We start from the raw sequence: 14,457 nt of genomic DNA on the forward strand, positions 1-14,457 counted from the left end.
TATCTACTGCATCCATCCTTCCACTTGGCTCATTGTGACTGGTTAGTCTTTGGAGCCTCATGCGTGCTGCCACGTCTTAGGCAGGACGCTTGCCAAATGGGGCCTCAATCTACAGAGGGGAGGTGGACAAGCCTCTAAGATTGGATAGAAAAGCGCCGATTCGGCTGTGACAGACAAGGTTGCATCCATTTGAGATACGAAGAATCACGTATTGTTCAAAACGGGTTCGAGTAATACCAGCTTTCGCCGCAATTCTTACAATCAAAACATTACTGAATTCCCCGTATCATATTCATTTCCGAATAGTCCGGGATAAGTCTTTGTCTCGTTTTTTTTTCTAATTCTCTGTCATGAGAATGTGGCCGCCATTGTGATCAACGGTTTCCTAGGAGCTGTCACCTAGGGTGTTTATTAAGTGAAATATGATACATAGGCAGTATGGGTGCTTCTTTGCCGAATTCCGCGGATGTGTACCAGACAACGAATTGATAGGCTATAAGTTTATGAGGCGAGGGTAACTGTGAGGCTTTATCATGAATAGATATTGAATGATACCTTGTTGCATCTTGCTGCCTAAAGCCGCATCTGTACCCAAGGAGGAAACGAGTGAGAGAAGGTGTCACATTCAAGCCATATCGTCAAGAGGGACATGCTTTGGAATCATCGAGCTCTCCAATCAGACATGCGCACGAACATGTTTGTGTCAGTTCGGTTGTGAATTGCGACTCACCAAATATGACTGCTCATACGGATTGCGGATTGCACTTACACGCCTCATTATTTCCGCTTCGTCTATCCCCTGGCATGTCTTGTGGGTCTCTCAATGCGGCTGAAAAGGTCTGCCCGCATACGATGATGCAAGGAGTACCGAATAACCTTAGCCCACGATGAGCCGCCAAGAAAACCATCACCGAACCCCAATCTGATAGGTAGATGGAAACCTGAAGCACCGTTGCCGATTTAACCTCTTTGAGACTCACCGTCGCTAGCTGCATGGCCCCCAGTGTGATTGAACAACAACTAACAATGCCGGATTCAGGTCCGTGTCTCTGCAGGAGCCTACCCATTATTGAGGCTCTTCGTACCGGAGACTAAGTAAGCTTTAGACAGCGATTTACATGTAAGTTCGCGGAGGATAAATAATGATGTCTCACTTCAATGGCCCCCAACTTGTAGACGATCAAATCACCCTCCTCATTCATCTCTGTCTGCGTTATCTCCGGCAGATCACACCCCCCAATTGATGCAATGCACAAACAACACCTCTTTTCACTCTTTGGCCTTTACGCCGCTTCTGTGACTCTCGCACAGTCGCCACAGTCGCTCTTGTCCGTCTTACAACAAAATGGGTTCTCAGAATTTGCTCAACGACTTCAAGCAAGCGAGCCTGTGCTTGCCAATCCTGGCATTATTGTATATGCCCCAAGCAATAGTGCTTTTGGCAGCAGTATCAATGTTACTTTCAATGCTACTGTCTCCCGCCGTCAAGCTGGTGCAGCTTCCGGCCTTGAGAGTTCGCTCTACTTTTCAAATACTATCAAAAATGAGTATATTGATCCTTCTGCTGGCGGTCAAAACAATACTTCTGCAAGGAGATTCCGGAAGCGGGCAGCCTCTCTGGGAACCGTCCTCGAGACCTTGTATCAAGACCCATCAGTGCGTCTTGGCCCCGGGAATAACCAAACACTCGTGGAGAGGGGTGTTCCGTCTGCGTCGCTTCCCTTCGTGTTTTCAGGCTCAGGGAAATATTCCAAAGTTACAGGTCCCGACATTCCCTTCGACGGTGGCGTTGTTCGTCCCATCGATGCGCTTCTTAGTCTACCAGGGAACTTATCATCAACTCTTCAGACATTAGGCGAGGCCAAATTTGCTGCAGCTTTGCAACAAGCAGGCTTAGTCGAAGCTCTCGAAAACACAGGGTCCATTACTGTCCTTGCACCAAGCAATGATGTGTTCACTCTTTCTAGCACACTTACACAGGCCCAACTTGGGCAGGTATTGAAGGAGCATATCATTGTCAGCCCATCATTCCCGCTGTACTCACCTTGGCTTGTGGATGGACTGACTGTCCGCACGCTTGGTGGTTCCAACATCTCTGTTGTAATCAAAGATGATGTTGCCTATTTGAACGGTGCCCGAATTCTGGGAGGAGATTCTCTCATTCAAAACGGCGTCGTCCACACTATCAACAAGGTACGTTGCGTCCATGAAGGCCATGTTTTGGTCTACGATAGTATGAATGCTAATGACTCTCAACAATAGCTTCTAAGTGGAAATATTCCCACCGTTCCTACCAATACTGCGATGATTACAAGACCACTGCCGTGGGAAGCTTTGACACTCACATTTATCGGCACAGTTGTTGCCCGACATCTTCTCTTTTGAGCTACGTAAAATTGAGCTTGGGTTGAAATCGCACACGATGCCCTCATTCAGCGCATGTGGTTAACATGGGAATTATGGGCCGTAAGATTACAACTATAGGAAGCTTTGTTTATTTCATAAAGTGTATTCTCCAATAGATTGAGTTCAACAGTTTGTGGACTCATGCGAATTCATCTCGTGACTCCCAAATTTATGCAGTGTATCGTACTATTTTCCATTCATGTTCGCCGCCCGAGTTTCTATTCCCAATAGCTGCCGATTTCTCGTATATCTTCCATTAGAGCAGGGGGATTGTCCAACCCAGGGAAATGCCCGCCAAAGTCATGATCTATTTAACCCTGTTAGTACATTTGGGGATACAAGTAACTGGAGCATAGGTTTCCTACTTCAGTAAAGGACCAAGTTGCCCACCGTTTCAGCTAAAGCGCGTGGCCAATACTGGACATTGTATTTGAAGGCACTAAAGAGCATGGGAGCATCTGTGCGGGCCCTCGTATAATTGTATCGGAATCCAGTTTGGCCCAGAGGATTCTGGAAGTAGATGTATCCGGATGTCAAAATTGATTTAGTCAGATAATAAAGAGATATACTGCGAAGAATCTCATTATGGGTTAGGACGGATGGGCTGGTGCCCGCCTTAGGATCCGACCCTGAAATAATTAGCTGTTGCTTCATCAAAGCGGAGTACACACAAATGCCCATACATTCAATATACTTCTCGCCCATTCACACAAGCTGTCCAATAGGATTATCGTATAGCACAAGGCCAATATCATTAGGCTAACATTGAGTGAGTACGAATTTTGCGCGGTAGTATGACGCAGCTTACCTTTGAAGCTTCCTCACTGAAGTACCCACTCCCTGTAGCTGACCAATTAACATATCTCTGTTCTTCAAATTGGTCGAGAGATGTGTTCAGCGTAATATTTTGAGCCTCCAGCTGTTCCGGAGTTAAGGGTAAAAAAGGCAATATAGCGAAGTGTGCAGCTCTTGCTGAGGTATTGAAACCATCAAACTGACCCCACGCCACACCTGATCCCCAATCTGTACCATGGACTGCATAAGTCTTATACCCTAGAACTTTTGTCATTAGAGTATTAAATACACGAGCGGAATCGTCCACAGTCCATTTAGCTCCTGGAGCGGATGAGAAGGCGAAGCCTGGTAGTGATGGTACAATCACGTCAAATGAAACATGTTTCCCAGTAGATGTCTTTGCTTTTTGCGTGAGACTCTTTATGACTGGAATGAATTCGAGAAATGATCTTGGCCAACCATGGTAGAGAATTAGCGGGATTGCATCAGGTTCATTTGACTTCTCATGTATGAAATGCACATCAAAATTCTCTATTTTGGCTGTGAAATGATGATATCTTGAACAACACACAATCAGAAAGGCGATAATAAACAGTATCATGTTTCATAAACTTTACCTGTTCAGTGATTCTTGTTCTTTGAGCCAATCAAAGTCGACGAGCCACTGGTTTCTGAGGGCTTTCAAAGTCTCTAGACTGATACCAGCTTCATTTCCTGGATATTGAGGGATTGTACCAGGTAGCTCGGTATCTTGTATACGATCTAGCATGCGAGGAACACCATCGGAGAGGCTAATAGTAAAAGGCCGCACGTCGTACGAAGGATGGTTGCCGCTAGCGACAGATGATGCAGCAGTCAATGTGCATAAACATAAGAAGGGAAAGCCAATCGATTTCATGTTGGATGCAAGAGGCAAGTAAGGGTTGTAGTAACTTTCAGGGACGTATAAAGAACTTGACCCCGACAAAGGAACTGTAGAAATAGCAATTTGCTTCTTGAATACAATTTCTCTAGATGTATATATACGTAATAGTTTCTACCTATAGAATGCAATATAGGCCCTTCGATTTCATCACCTTACGTCTCGGAATTAAAGTCTTGCGTTTACATCCGATCCATTGGAGATAGAGCATTATAAACGCGAAAACATCAGCTAAACGGCTTACATGAGGCTGCATTCTATGATGTTTATATGCTGATTATGAGATGCCCAGCGGGTTTTGCGGTAATAACTTGCCACCAGCGGCAATATGCGGCAATATACAACTCCCTGAAATTCGTCACTTTTTGGGACACTCGGCTTTATCCGGCATTATGGATGTTTAATCTCCTTGTTGAAAAGAATATCTCAATACTGATGTTTATAAGACGAAAATAATAATACGCATTATCGTAGCTGCGACTAAGGCATATCTACCGTTCTGTGCTATGCTGGTTGCCTTCCAGGACAAATCTCGATATTATATAGTATGGAATGCCCTAACACTTGCCCGTTATCATTCTTACTGAGATAAAACAAGTCTTGGATTATAAAAATACTACTCAAATGTATGTTTAACTCTTACGGAAACACTATTTGACGACCAATAAAAAATCTGTAGATCTTGCCAAGCTTAGCATATTATCTCGTCAAAATTATAAATGAGGCACGGTCAAAACCCAAGATGGAGAGTCGTATGCCGCTGCAGGTAATGCCCGTAGAGAAATAAAGGCTTCCAAAACGAGATATACCCGTGCGATAACATAAAGAGTCCCTCCAATGCAACATAAGACGTAAATGAGGATGTGACTCCTTTTACGTTCAGCGCCTTCCAGTATGCCGTACCAAAACCACCACACTGAGCCAGAGAGGTGGCCCATGAGGTTGAAGAAAGACCACAAGAGTCCACTGAACACAATATAGACACCGGACATTCTCCAGAACCAAGACTCAACATTAGTGGGAAATTGTTCATTCCAGCCAGCCACGTGAACGGCGCCGTACACCGTGCTGGAGCACCACAAAATAATGCCCATTAGATGGCCCTGCATATGACGTAGTAGATCATCTCCCGGCCAGTTTCTAGGACGTTCAACCACGAGCTCCTCTGATGGGCACCACCAACTCTTATTTGAACTCGCTTTGACATGCTCACTTGGCTTGTGGCCTCTTGGGTGCTGACTAACTTTGTCCGGCATTTCAGGATACAATCGATGAGCCTCCCGGTATCTTAGTTCATCTTGGTCACAAGGCGGAATATCGAGCCGATCTCTAATGGCAGGGTATTGTTCAATGGCTTTGCATGCCAGCTTCCACCTCTCAACCCGCATTTCCGATGGAATTGTGTTGTGGGCAGTTTTGCTGACAACTTCTTCCTGGTGGAATGTTTGTGCTGATAGTTCAAGCCCTTTGCGCATAGTGATACGACCATTCACTGGGAACGCGTCGTCTGAGGGTTCCGATTCATCTGTAAGTTGGATATCCTCTTCAGAACCTTCTTGATCGCTTATTGGGGCGACTTTCGTCCCGAGTGTTCGCGCGTCCAAGCTTTCTTGTGACCCTGGAAGACCAGGGGTGTATAGGACTCCACTCATTTCTGTCTTGACACCAAAGTCACGTAAGACGTCTCTATTGACCTTGTGCTCTGCGCTGACTTGACTGGACATGTACATGAAAGCACATATTGGTCGAGTCCATTCCCCTCTAAGTATTGTTGGTTCCTTGATCCATCTTGGCTTATACCACCAGAGAGCATAATTGATCAGCGCACAGACGACATGGCCTATAGTATTCGTTTCGAGCGGTGTCAACGGAAGGCCAACTGCGACTCGCACGGCAGCCTGCACTACCATCCAGCTGACCTGGAAACAGCAGATGAGTTTCCCTGATCCGTCTGTCTTGCTTTTATCCTTGATATCCTCCAGCGAAATGTCTGGCAGCAAGCCACATTTGGCGAGCAGCTGGATTCCTCGAGGGGTTACATGAAGGCGCCGTTGAGGGATAAAACGTGGGCCGTGCATTTCGGGGGTATCCATATCAAATACGAATCCACCCATGCCTGCGTAGAACCCATGGACCATCGTCCACTGTGGATTTCGACCGTTGTTGTTCTTCTGTCGGAAATGATTAGCAACTGACATCACAATAGCCCAAGGTTTCTACAACCTCCTGGATAAATTTTGTCAATGTTCGAGCAGAAATAAACTGGCGCCAAGCCGCCCAGATAACAAGCTCAGGCCCAAATATCCCTAGAATACTCCATTTCAAGTATCTATACGTGTATTCGATATCTGTTTCGCCATACGGTGGAAGGTCTAAATAGATAGCTGACCAAACGCATAGACTAAGGGTGAGGAGACATGAGAATAGTAGCGATAGCGTTCCGCGACCGTCTGGATTTGGCACATAACCAACAAACGTGGTGTTTATAAATTCAGGACGTTGTATTTCCATGGGAATTGCTAATGCGCTCAACGCAAGCTTGGAAAAAGGTAACAGAACTTGGGGATATTCTTCGTAGCGATTGAACGCTCATTCTTGGGAACCGACAGAAACATCTCGTAGGCAAGATCCAAGGAACGCAGTTGACTTTGATGATTTGAAGCATCTTGCAAAGGGGCCGATCCTTCAGAGGCATTAGGTGACCTCTAACCAACCACATACTGTGTGGCTGCGGGAGAACGGCTGCTCCCTCGCTTAGTTTCAAGGCTATTTCAGGATGGGTTTCAGAAGGTACACGCACACGCTGATTGGAGCAGTTTTTTGGGGGCTGAAGTTTGCTAGCTGCCATTGGAGCCTTTAGCGCTTTGCTGACTTAACACTGAGGGGATGAGCGGCTAATGGAAAGTTGTCTGCTGATAGTTCACTCACGCCGACAATCCTTCATTTTTCTCTTTCCAACCAGCTGCACTGCAGTCACCAGACTCTTTTCGCAAACAATGTCTCTCCGGCGAGGGACATTAGAATCCGTCTCTCAATTAAGTATGGAAACGAACCCCCTTATGAAACAGAACAAGGCAGACCATCTCTTGTTAAGAGTGCCGAGGTTGTTGTATTTCCACGAAATACCTAAGTGGCAACAAGACAACGAATTTCTTCTATCAGGCTATAGGTAAGCTAATTACATAACTCCTTACAACATGAATAGCTTTAATTCATATTATAGGCCTACGTCTGGCTCGACCTGGGTTTCCTACACCGGCATACTCTATCTACACAACCAAACGATCAACATTTACTCCCATTTAGTTGGATGCATTGTATTCTGTATTCTGCCATTATACTTCTACTGGAATTATTATCAGTTTCAGGTGAACGCACAAGTCGATGACATAGTGGTAATTTCCATTTACTGCCTTGGAGTCGCCGTCTGCTTCGCATTCTCAGCGACGTTAGTAGAGCTCTTCAGACCCTCTATTCATGCTGTTGCTAACCACTTTTCAAGTTTTCACATCTTATGGAATCATAGCCAAGCTCTCACTTCATACTGGAATAAGTTAGATTATCTTGGTATTCTTGTTTTGATGTGGGGTGCCGGTATTCCGACGATTTACTACGGCTTCTTCTGCAACCAAAATTTACAGCGGTTTTATTGGATGACTGTAAGTTAGCCAACAATGTTGATCTATTATATGAGCTAAGCTTTCCTAGACAAGCGGCACTGCACTAGGTTGTGCAATAGTTACATTACACCCACGCTTCATCTCTCCGCAGTTTAGACATTGGCGTGCCTGCTTTTATGGTGGATTTGGGCTGAGCTCTATTATATTCGTTGTTCATGGTCTCATACTCCACGGATGGGAACTTCAAAAGGCACACATGTCTTTGAATTGGATGGGATGGATGGCCACGTCTAATCTTACGGGTGCAATCATCTATGCCGCCAGGGTATGACTATCATTGGGCTACCGTTTGGGATTCATACTAACTTTACATAGGTCCCGGAGAGATGGGTTCCACACAAATTTGACATCTTCGGTGCCAGCCACCAAATTCTCCATGTTGCAGTCATGATTGCTGCTGTTATACATTTCTTTGGCTTACTGAATGCCTTCTCGATTATTCGTTCTAAAGTCGACACATGTGTCAACTGACAGCACTCAAATGTAGGGGGGGTGGGCGCAATACGAGTGAATGATTCATTATTTACAGATAAACATCTTTTATTAATCACACAAAGGTGGGAAGAACCACTTTATGCGAATTTCTTGATTGCTTCTTAATCTCTGCAAGTAAAGCTGTAGTGAAATAGTAGAGTGGACTCAGTGGAGCCACCATATCATGTCAAACCACTGTTTTGTAAAGATATTGTTTAACAGACAGGTGTTCAAATTAACTTTCTATGGTGGTTTAAAGATCTCTGTGTATCCTTGACGATTAACAAGCAGATAGGCTACGTTGGAGTGTCAATATTACACATGGTCTTGGTCTGTCCCAGTGCCATGGCATAATCGAAGCTGGCAGTGCACGGACGGCCATGCTTCAGCTTAGTGTACATGTATTCAAGAACGATCAATTTGCGGCAGGTTTTACGATGGGTTTAGTTAGCCCGTTATTCGTTTGGGAGCTAGATATCAACATGGTAACATGGCAAAGCTCAATAAAAATCCCGACATCTCTAGTTCGTACTAAAGAGCCTACTTTAGGTATGGAAAGTTTTACGAGGTACCATCTTCTTGTTTATCTGATACTAAATCAGATCTTTTGGATAATATGACCTGTACACTCGGAAGTCCGTGCTCTAGCATATGGCGTTGCAGTAGCCCTGCAGTAAGGAGTCAAGATCTTAGATCAATGGAGCAATGGGCAGGTCTGATACATGAACATACAGGGGTAAGCAGCAGAGTCCACCCATCTCCACAGCAAACACTGTATTTCCATCTAAAACGCCACGCGTCTATCAGCCCAAATTTTCCCACTTGATTCGCTTAGCATTACTGTAAAAGTAGAGTACCAGGTCTGAAGTTTGCTTTTCGACACCGTAGGCTACAATGTTATGCCACACTTTTAGCCGAAAGGCTCACATACAATTGATCAACTTTTTTATGTCCAGAAATCTTCATGTATTTGCATAATGAAGCTCCATCATCGCCACGAACAGCTAGAGATTTATTACCATGACATTCATATTTGAATAAAACTTTGTCACTTAGGATTAAGCCCACAGTAACAAATCTTCGTGACATTTCTTTACTTTTAACCAACAAAACTCTCTTGTTTTTAAGAGAGCATTAGTTTCGGTTATGTTTGTCCCCAATTGACTGGCTGTCATTTACGTAAATATAGCAACGGTCTAGCTTTGACCGACTTTTCCCTTTAGACCTATTTCAGAAGCCTGTATGTGATGACAAGACATCAAAGTAAGATAGGTTACGTACTCATGCCTTTAAATTGTTTACGGCTATGCCGGCAGCTTCGGCCATAAGGCAATAAAGCCGAAGCAGCCGGATCAAATAAACTCGGAACTTTTTTTCTACTCCGTGTCCGTTGTAGCGATAGGCAAACTAGGATTATAATATGATTGTATTGGTAATGATATGAGTGAGAGTTAAGTTACAGGCATACCCTAGCTATCAGAAAGTGGATCTGTGTCTTCGACATTGACTGGCTCCTTTGATGTTGAAGGCCCAGGTATCTTGTTGGGGTTAGGAAAAGAGTTGTCATGTCTCAATCACTTGGCAAGGGCTCAATTAACTACATTGTAAAAGCGCGTGGGATTTTTCGTCTAGGAGCATGAAATGTGAGTTCGGGTTCATACGGCTATAATCCTAACCACTCAAATTAATGAAATGGCGTATTGCGTATTCATGAAAAGAGCCAATTGCTGAAGTCTATCAGCGCTCTATATCCGATCATGCTGACAATTGGTCCAAGTGGTGTGACCAGTGCGTATCCAGAACTCGGTCTGAGCGTCAACAACACTAGTACCGCTTTTTTTACCCTTATTAGAAAGGGAAACCCTAAGCTTATGTCTGGCCGAACCACAAAAGGAATCCTCTTGCCTTTTCGAGGCTGGTAATACAGGTCTAACCGACGGAAACGCTAAACTCTAAGAGAGTTAATTTAGATAAACTACATCCTTTTCGTTCATGCGGTTTATAGAGAATCTCCATCGTCTTGCGGCAACCAACTGCTGAGAGCCTAACCCATGTATCTTTCTATTCGAACTTCCTTATTGAGAAGATGAGATTTTAAACTAGTTACAGGGGCATATAATCCAAAAATCTTCTGTCTACCACGTAACACTTTCCGCATTCGAAAGTACGAGCCAAGAAACAATATAGTAGCGTGGAGTGTGTAGTATATATATTATGAGCATATCCTTTCCCTTCTGAGCTGATTTGACATTATGAGCCATCCAGTCATACATGCTTATTTTGTCTAATTAAGCGTGACTGGCACAGATTCCAAAATGGCACCCAACACCTATTCAAAGGCGAATTTCCTCCAGTTGCTGGGCCTATTCAGTTCTGGCGTCCTCGGACAGAACTTGAATAAGCCAGTTTTGTTCACTGATGGATTATCCCCTCATGTTGACAGCGTGTTTTTCCAACACTTGACGCCAACTCAGAGTACATGGGACCAATGGGGCTGGGGATGGATTCCACAGGCTTGCTTGTCAGTTGTCCAAGGGACTCAATTCAGTCCCTACGATATTGAAGTCTACAATGTTCACTACACCGATTGCGCTAGTGCAGTCGTGATGTGCCGACACAACCAGGCTCAGATGTCGATCATTAACATGATTGGTAAGGTAACCTATCTGATTGTGTATGGTTAAAATCGCTAACCTATTCGTGTCTTTCAGATGCTTTTGGCCGTGTACCAATTCATGACCGCCAGTGGACGCAGCACATTCTTGCTCTCCCAGCAAGCTCCTGCAGTGCCGGTACCGGTGGTGCGGTGACGACATTCTACGGCCCCTGTTATATTCCCTCGGTGTTTGTCCATGAGTTGACTCACACATTGGATGCCTATGTCAACGACCAGACAGGGTCAACTGGCTCTGTTCATGTGTACAGCACAACATCTTCATACCTGAACTCCGTCAACCAGGATTCCTGCGTCCCCGACGGTTACGCAAACACCTGTAATTCTTCCAATATTCCTGTTCTCTCTCTGTTTTGCGGATACTAACAATTCCCAGCTCCCCAAGAAGACTACGCCCAAACATCTGTGCTCGCTCTCTACGAGAAGGTCAACCCCGGAGGCCTCGATCCTATCGGAAACTGGCGTTGTTTGGTCAACGCCAAGAATAACCTCGACAGCATCATTGGTCAAGAATTGACTCCCGGTGGTAGCTGCACTCACCGTTGGGCAGATTCAGCAATTGTTTGTATGGGCCCTGCTGCGGGCTGCGCCTCATCCAAGAGAGGCTTTTCTACCAGAAGGGGCGCGAGGGTTGCAGGCCCGAAGCCAGAACCCGCCAACAAGAAGGGCGATCCATTGGTTAGCAACCTCACGCCTGATCTGGCCAGTGTTGCTAATGCGAAGATTGATGACTTTTCGCATTTGGTGAGCAACCACACTGCTAGTATCGAGGCGACGATCAGGATCAATGCCTGGAACAAGGCAGCAGGCAAGAAAACGGTACCAGTTCCAAACGCCTAAACCCGGGGCTTGTACTGGCATTGATGCAAATCCTTTGACTGAGTTCTTTAAGAATAGCAAAGTTAGTTACTGTATATATAGTTACTACCATAATAACTAATCACTCTAACAAAAGCATACCTGCTCCTTAAGAATTTGTGACTGTGACCAAGAACTAGACTTCAGCATGGACGTCTTAAGTATGAAATATCGATTTTTGAGTAATATGAAGTTTAGACTGCGACGGCTGGTGGTATCTTTTGGCAGTCATCGCGTGTAAATAATACGAGATAAGCTCACGTGTTAATACATTCGTATATATTCTTACTTCTACGCCGCTCTAATTCTCGTATTATACTCTCAGACGTTTTAAATCAACGGTTAAGACGTAGCCCTTATCTGAACCAGCCATTAAAGTTTTGCCAACCCCCATATCTTGATGATAAACGGGGACGGCCTTTCACGACATACTGTTACATCTGCCGATGACATCTGAATTGCAAGTCTCACACTACAATACAGTGAAGCCATCGATCAGCCCCTTATCAAGACGAATATAGGATATTACGATAAGAGGTCACTTTGTTCCATTTCTGCAAGCATGGAAACACTTTGGGGGAGAGGTTTTCGGGTACTATGCTAATTCGGAGTGCCCGATATTTTTATTATCAGCAGAAACCCAAAAGCAACCATTCCGAATAAAGGACCTCTATGGACGTAGTATGCCCAACCTTTTTAATCGACTGCGTTGTCAAGCTGTTTCACGTACTCTTGGATGGTGACTTGTTCTGGATCATTCGTCATAAAAGCATGTTCAATGTAATCACTAGCTATGTAAACCGTTAGCCACATATCCTGTCTCAAATAACAAGGTACGTATGTAGTACATGAAAGGAGTGGACATACCATAAGCCTTTAAATCGTTCCAAGCACCGACGATGGCTTCCAACTGCCGCTTCTCCAGTAGCATGGGCGGAATAGACTGTTTATCATCTTCAAACAAATCGTAGAGAGTCTGAAGGTCGGTATTTATCTCGGCCCAAGCACCCTGAAGTGCTTCAAGAGTGGCAATAGCAGGTTTCATAACGTTGACAAGGCCTGTTAACTGAGTCTGTAGACGAAAACTCCCAGATTAGTCCATTTCATCAATATTTGTAAAATTCAGCTACTAGCTTGTTACACACTTACCCCCATAGATGATGTATCCCCTTGTAAACGGTAAGCCGTTTGTAATTTTTCCTTGTTTGCATTCAAAAGTGCTTGAATTCCTTTCATGGCGGCCTTTAGTCGGTCGATGTCAGCCTTGGCCATAAATGTTACCGTCGCTAAAACAATAGCTCCAACAAACGGACTATTACGCGGCAAAAAATCATTTCTATATTAGCGAGATTCAAATTCACGTTATAAAGGCAAATGAAGCTCTTACACTGAAACATAGAAGATGGACTCTTCTATCTTTTGGAAATCTGTGAATGCGTCTTAACTTAGTATCGGTATGTCTCTCGGTAATTGAAGTAAAATCTCACCTTTGTCAATGTGTGTTCGTAGATCCTCAATTTCTTTCAACTCTTTGTTGATTTCGCTTGTTAAATGCTCAACATCATTGCCCTCCTTTTCCAGAAGTGCTTGTAGAGTTTTTCCATCATCCTCAAGTGTACTCTCGTAGCCCTTGCAGTTATCGTGGAACGTACTCAGGGCAGCCAGGGCCTCTTTGATATGATCCTGTATATCCTGGATCTTTTTCTGCTCCTCTTCAATAGTTCCTTTGATATCATTGGCTAGATCGTCAAGCGCTTTCTGGTCGGGATCAGGTTTACTTTTCTCGTTATTGTACTGTCCAACCCATTCTAACATGCCTTGGTAATACGAGCTGCTCGATGTTCCGCCAGCCATGGTAGCGTATGTCTTGATCTGTCCTGACAGATCAACAAGTTTGTCCCAAGTCACTTCTTTAAACTGTGTACAATCCTTAGATATCTTTATAAGAAAAAAAGATTTGTTAGTAAACTCATTTTACTCTTAGAGGGAAGCTGTAATTAAAATACCTCAGTATAGGTTTTGAGTAGGCTATCTATCTCATCCCAGACTTGATCGGTTATTTCCTCCGTGGTAGTAAGTCCCAAAGTTTTGACATAGGCGTCGCGGCTGGTTGGAAGCAATTTGCCCGTCCAAAGAAATCTACTGAATGCGACCATCTTGTCATGATTCAGAATGAACGTCTTGTCATCCTCATCAGCGGCATGAACGTTGATAGTCAATTGCTGCGCCTTATTGTCGATGAACATGCCTTTGGGAAACCAGACTTGTGGGTCGTCAATCGGCTTTGATGGGTCAAAGTCAGCCATGATTAATGGTAGAAGAGGTTAATGTGGTTATTATATTGTTAAGGAAAATCCCAAATGAAGGGTTTGTCTTATGCTAATGGTGTGAAGAATAATTCAGAAGCAGAAAAGGTGGCGATAAGACGTCTTGGCTTTATATACTCGGAAATCCTCTTCAGTTATTGTATGCTTCCGGTAATTTAATATCGCCGATTTTATAGAGATACTCTTGGGGGTATTTTGTGAGACTGTTCCACGTTGCTCGCTTTAAGATTCCCCTCTATGTTTCATCTTGTTTGTCGGTCAGCTATCATTATTATGCGATAAGATCACACATGTATGCTCCAGCCCTCTCCATACGGAGTA

At 44.3% G+C, this 14,457-nt stretch overlaps 6 protein-coding genes across 6 annotated transcripts; 3 read left to right on the plus strand and 3 right to left on the minus strand.

Annotated features, from left to right (window-relative positions):
• Window positions 1-1,248: 1,248 nt before the first annotated feature.
• Window positions 1,249-2,438, plus strand: V8C40DRAFT_282538 (fasciclin domain-containing protein; the record flags this gene model as incomplete). The annotated part of the gene is made up of 2 exons (XM_083221804.1): window positions 1,249-2,193; window positions 2,263-2,438. The coding sequence occupies 2 exons, from the start codon at window positions 1,249-1,251 to the stop codon at window positions 2,383-2,385; spliced, it is 1,068 nt and encodes a 355-aa protein (XP_083077920.1). The 3' UTR covers window positions 2,386-2,438.
• A 186-nt stretch (window positions 2,439-2,624) lies between these two features.
• On the minus strand, window positions 2,625-4,099 carry V8C40DRAFT_272503 (epoxide hydrolase family protein; the record flags this gene model as incomplete). Its single annotated transcript, XM_083220364.1, has 5 exons — window positions 2,625-2,713; window positions 2,847-3,048; window positions 3,118-3,165; window positions 3,215-3,758; window positions 3,819-4,099. 5 exons carry the CDS (start codon window positions 4,097-4,099, stop codon window positions 2,625-2,627), a joined length of 1,164 nt encoding a protein of 387 aa, XP_083077921.1.
• A 472-nt stretch (window positions 4,100-4,571) lies between these two features.
• Window positions 4,572-6,889, minus strand: V8C40DRAFT_233079 (uncharacterized protein). The gene is made up of 2 exons (XM_083213280.1): window positions 6,347-6,889; window positions 4,572-6,294 (listed from the first exon to the last, which is right to left on the minus strand). Exons 1-2 carry the CDS (start codon window positions 6,632-6,634, stop codon window positions 4,837-4,839), a joined length of 1,746 nt encoding a protein of 581 aa, XP_083077922.1. The 5' UTR covers window positions 6,635-6,889; the 3' UTR covers window positions 4,572-4,836.
• Window positions 6,890-7,062: 173 nt separating this feature from the next.
• On the plus strand, window positions 7,063-8,506 carry V8C40DRAFT_233083 (hemolysin III family protein). Its single transcript, XM_083213281.1, has 5 exons — window positions 7,063-7,292; window positions 7,347-7,571; window positions 7,626-7,782; window positions 7,832-8,068; window positions 8,119-8,506. Exons 1-5 carry the CDS (start codon window positions 7,120-7,122, stop codon window positions 8,272-8,274), a joined length of 948 nt encoding a protein of 315 aa, XP_083077923.1. The 5' UTR covers window positions 7,063-7,119; the 3' UTR covers window positions 8,275-8,506.
• Window positions 8,507-10,592: 2,086 nt separating this feature from the next.
• Window positions 10,593-11,791, plus strand: V8C40DRAFT_282542 (uncharacterized protein; the record flags this gene model as incomplete). The annotated part of the gene is made up of 3 exons (XM_083221805.1): window positions 10,593-10,929; window positions 10,989-11,270; window positions 11,328-11,791. 3 exons carry the CDS (start codon window positions 10,593-10,595, stop codon window positions 11,789-11,791), a joined length of 1,083 nt encoding a protein of 360 aa, XP_083077924.1.
• Window positions 11,792-12,505: 714 nt separating this feature from the next.
• On the minus strand, window positions 12,506-14,115 carry V8C40DRAFT_261584 (uncharacterized protein; the record flags this gene model as incomplete). Its single annotated transcript, XM_083219278.1, has 6 exons — window positions 12,506-12,600; window positions 12,677-12,881; window positions 12,959-13,121; window positions 13,197-13,236; window positions 13,297-13,747; window positions 13,816-14,115. The coding sequence occupies 6 exons, from the start codon at window positions 14,113-14,115 to the stop codon at window positions 12,506-12,508; spliced, it is 1,254 nt and encodes a 417-aa protein (XP_083077925.1).
• Between the last annotated feature and the right edge of the window lie 342 nt (window positions 14,116-14,457).

Source organism: Trichoderma camerunense, assembly GCF_050948025.1.
Source record: "Trichoderma camerunense strain CBS 138272 chromosome Unknown V8C40scaffold_2, whole genome shotgun sequence".
In the NCBI taxonomy this organism is placed as follows: Eukaryota; Fungi; Ascomycota; class Sordariomycetes; order Hypocreales; family Hypocreaceae; genus Trichoderma; species Trichoderma camerunense.

Coding starts and splice junctions, on each gene's coding strand:
- V8C40DRAFT_233079 (XM_083213280.1), bottom strand. CDS start 6,634: ATGGAAATACAACGTCCTGAATTTATAAACACCACGTTTGTTGGTTAT. Junction 6,295..6,346: donor TGACAAAATTTATCCAGGAG/GTTGTAGAAACC, acceptor CATTTCCGACAG/AAGAACAACAACGGTCGAAA.
- V8C40DRAFT_233083 (XM_083213281.1), top strand. CDS start 7,120: ATGTCTCTCCGGCGAGGGACATTAGAATCCGTCTCTCAATTAAGTATG. Junction 7,783..7,831: donor AGCGGTTTTATTGGATGACT/GTAAGTTAGCCA, acceptor AAGCTTTCCTAG/ACAAGCGGCACTGCACTAGG. Junction 8,069..8,118: donor CAATCATCTATGCCGCCAGG/GTATGACTATCA, acceptor AACTTTACATAG/GTCCCGGAGAGATGGGTTCC.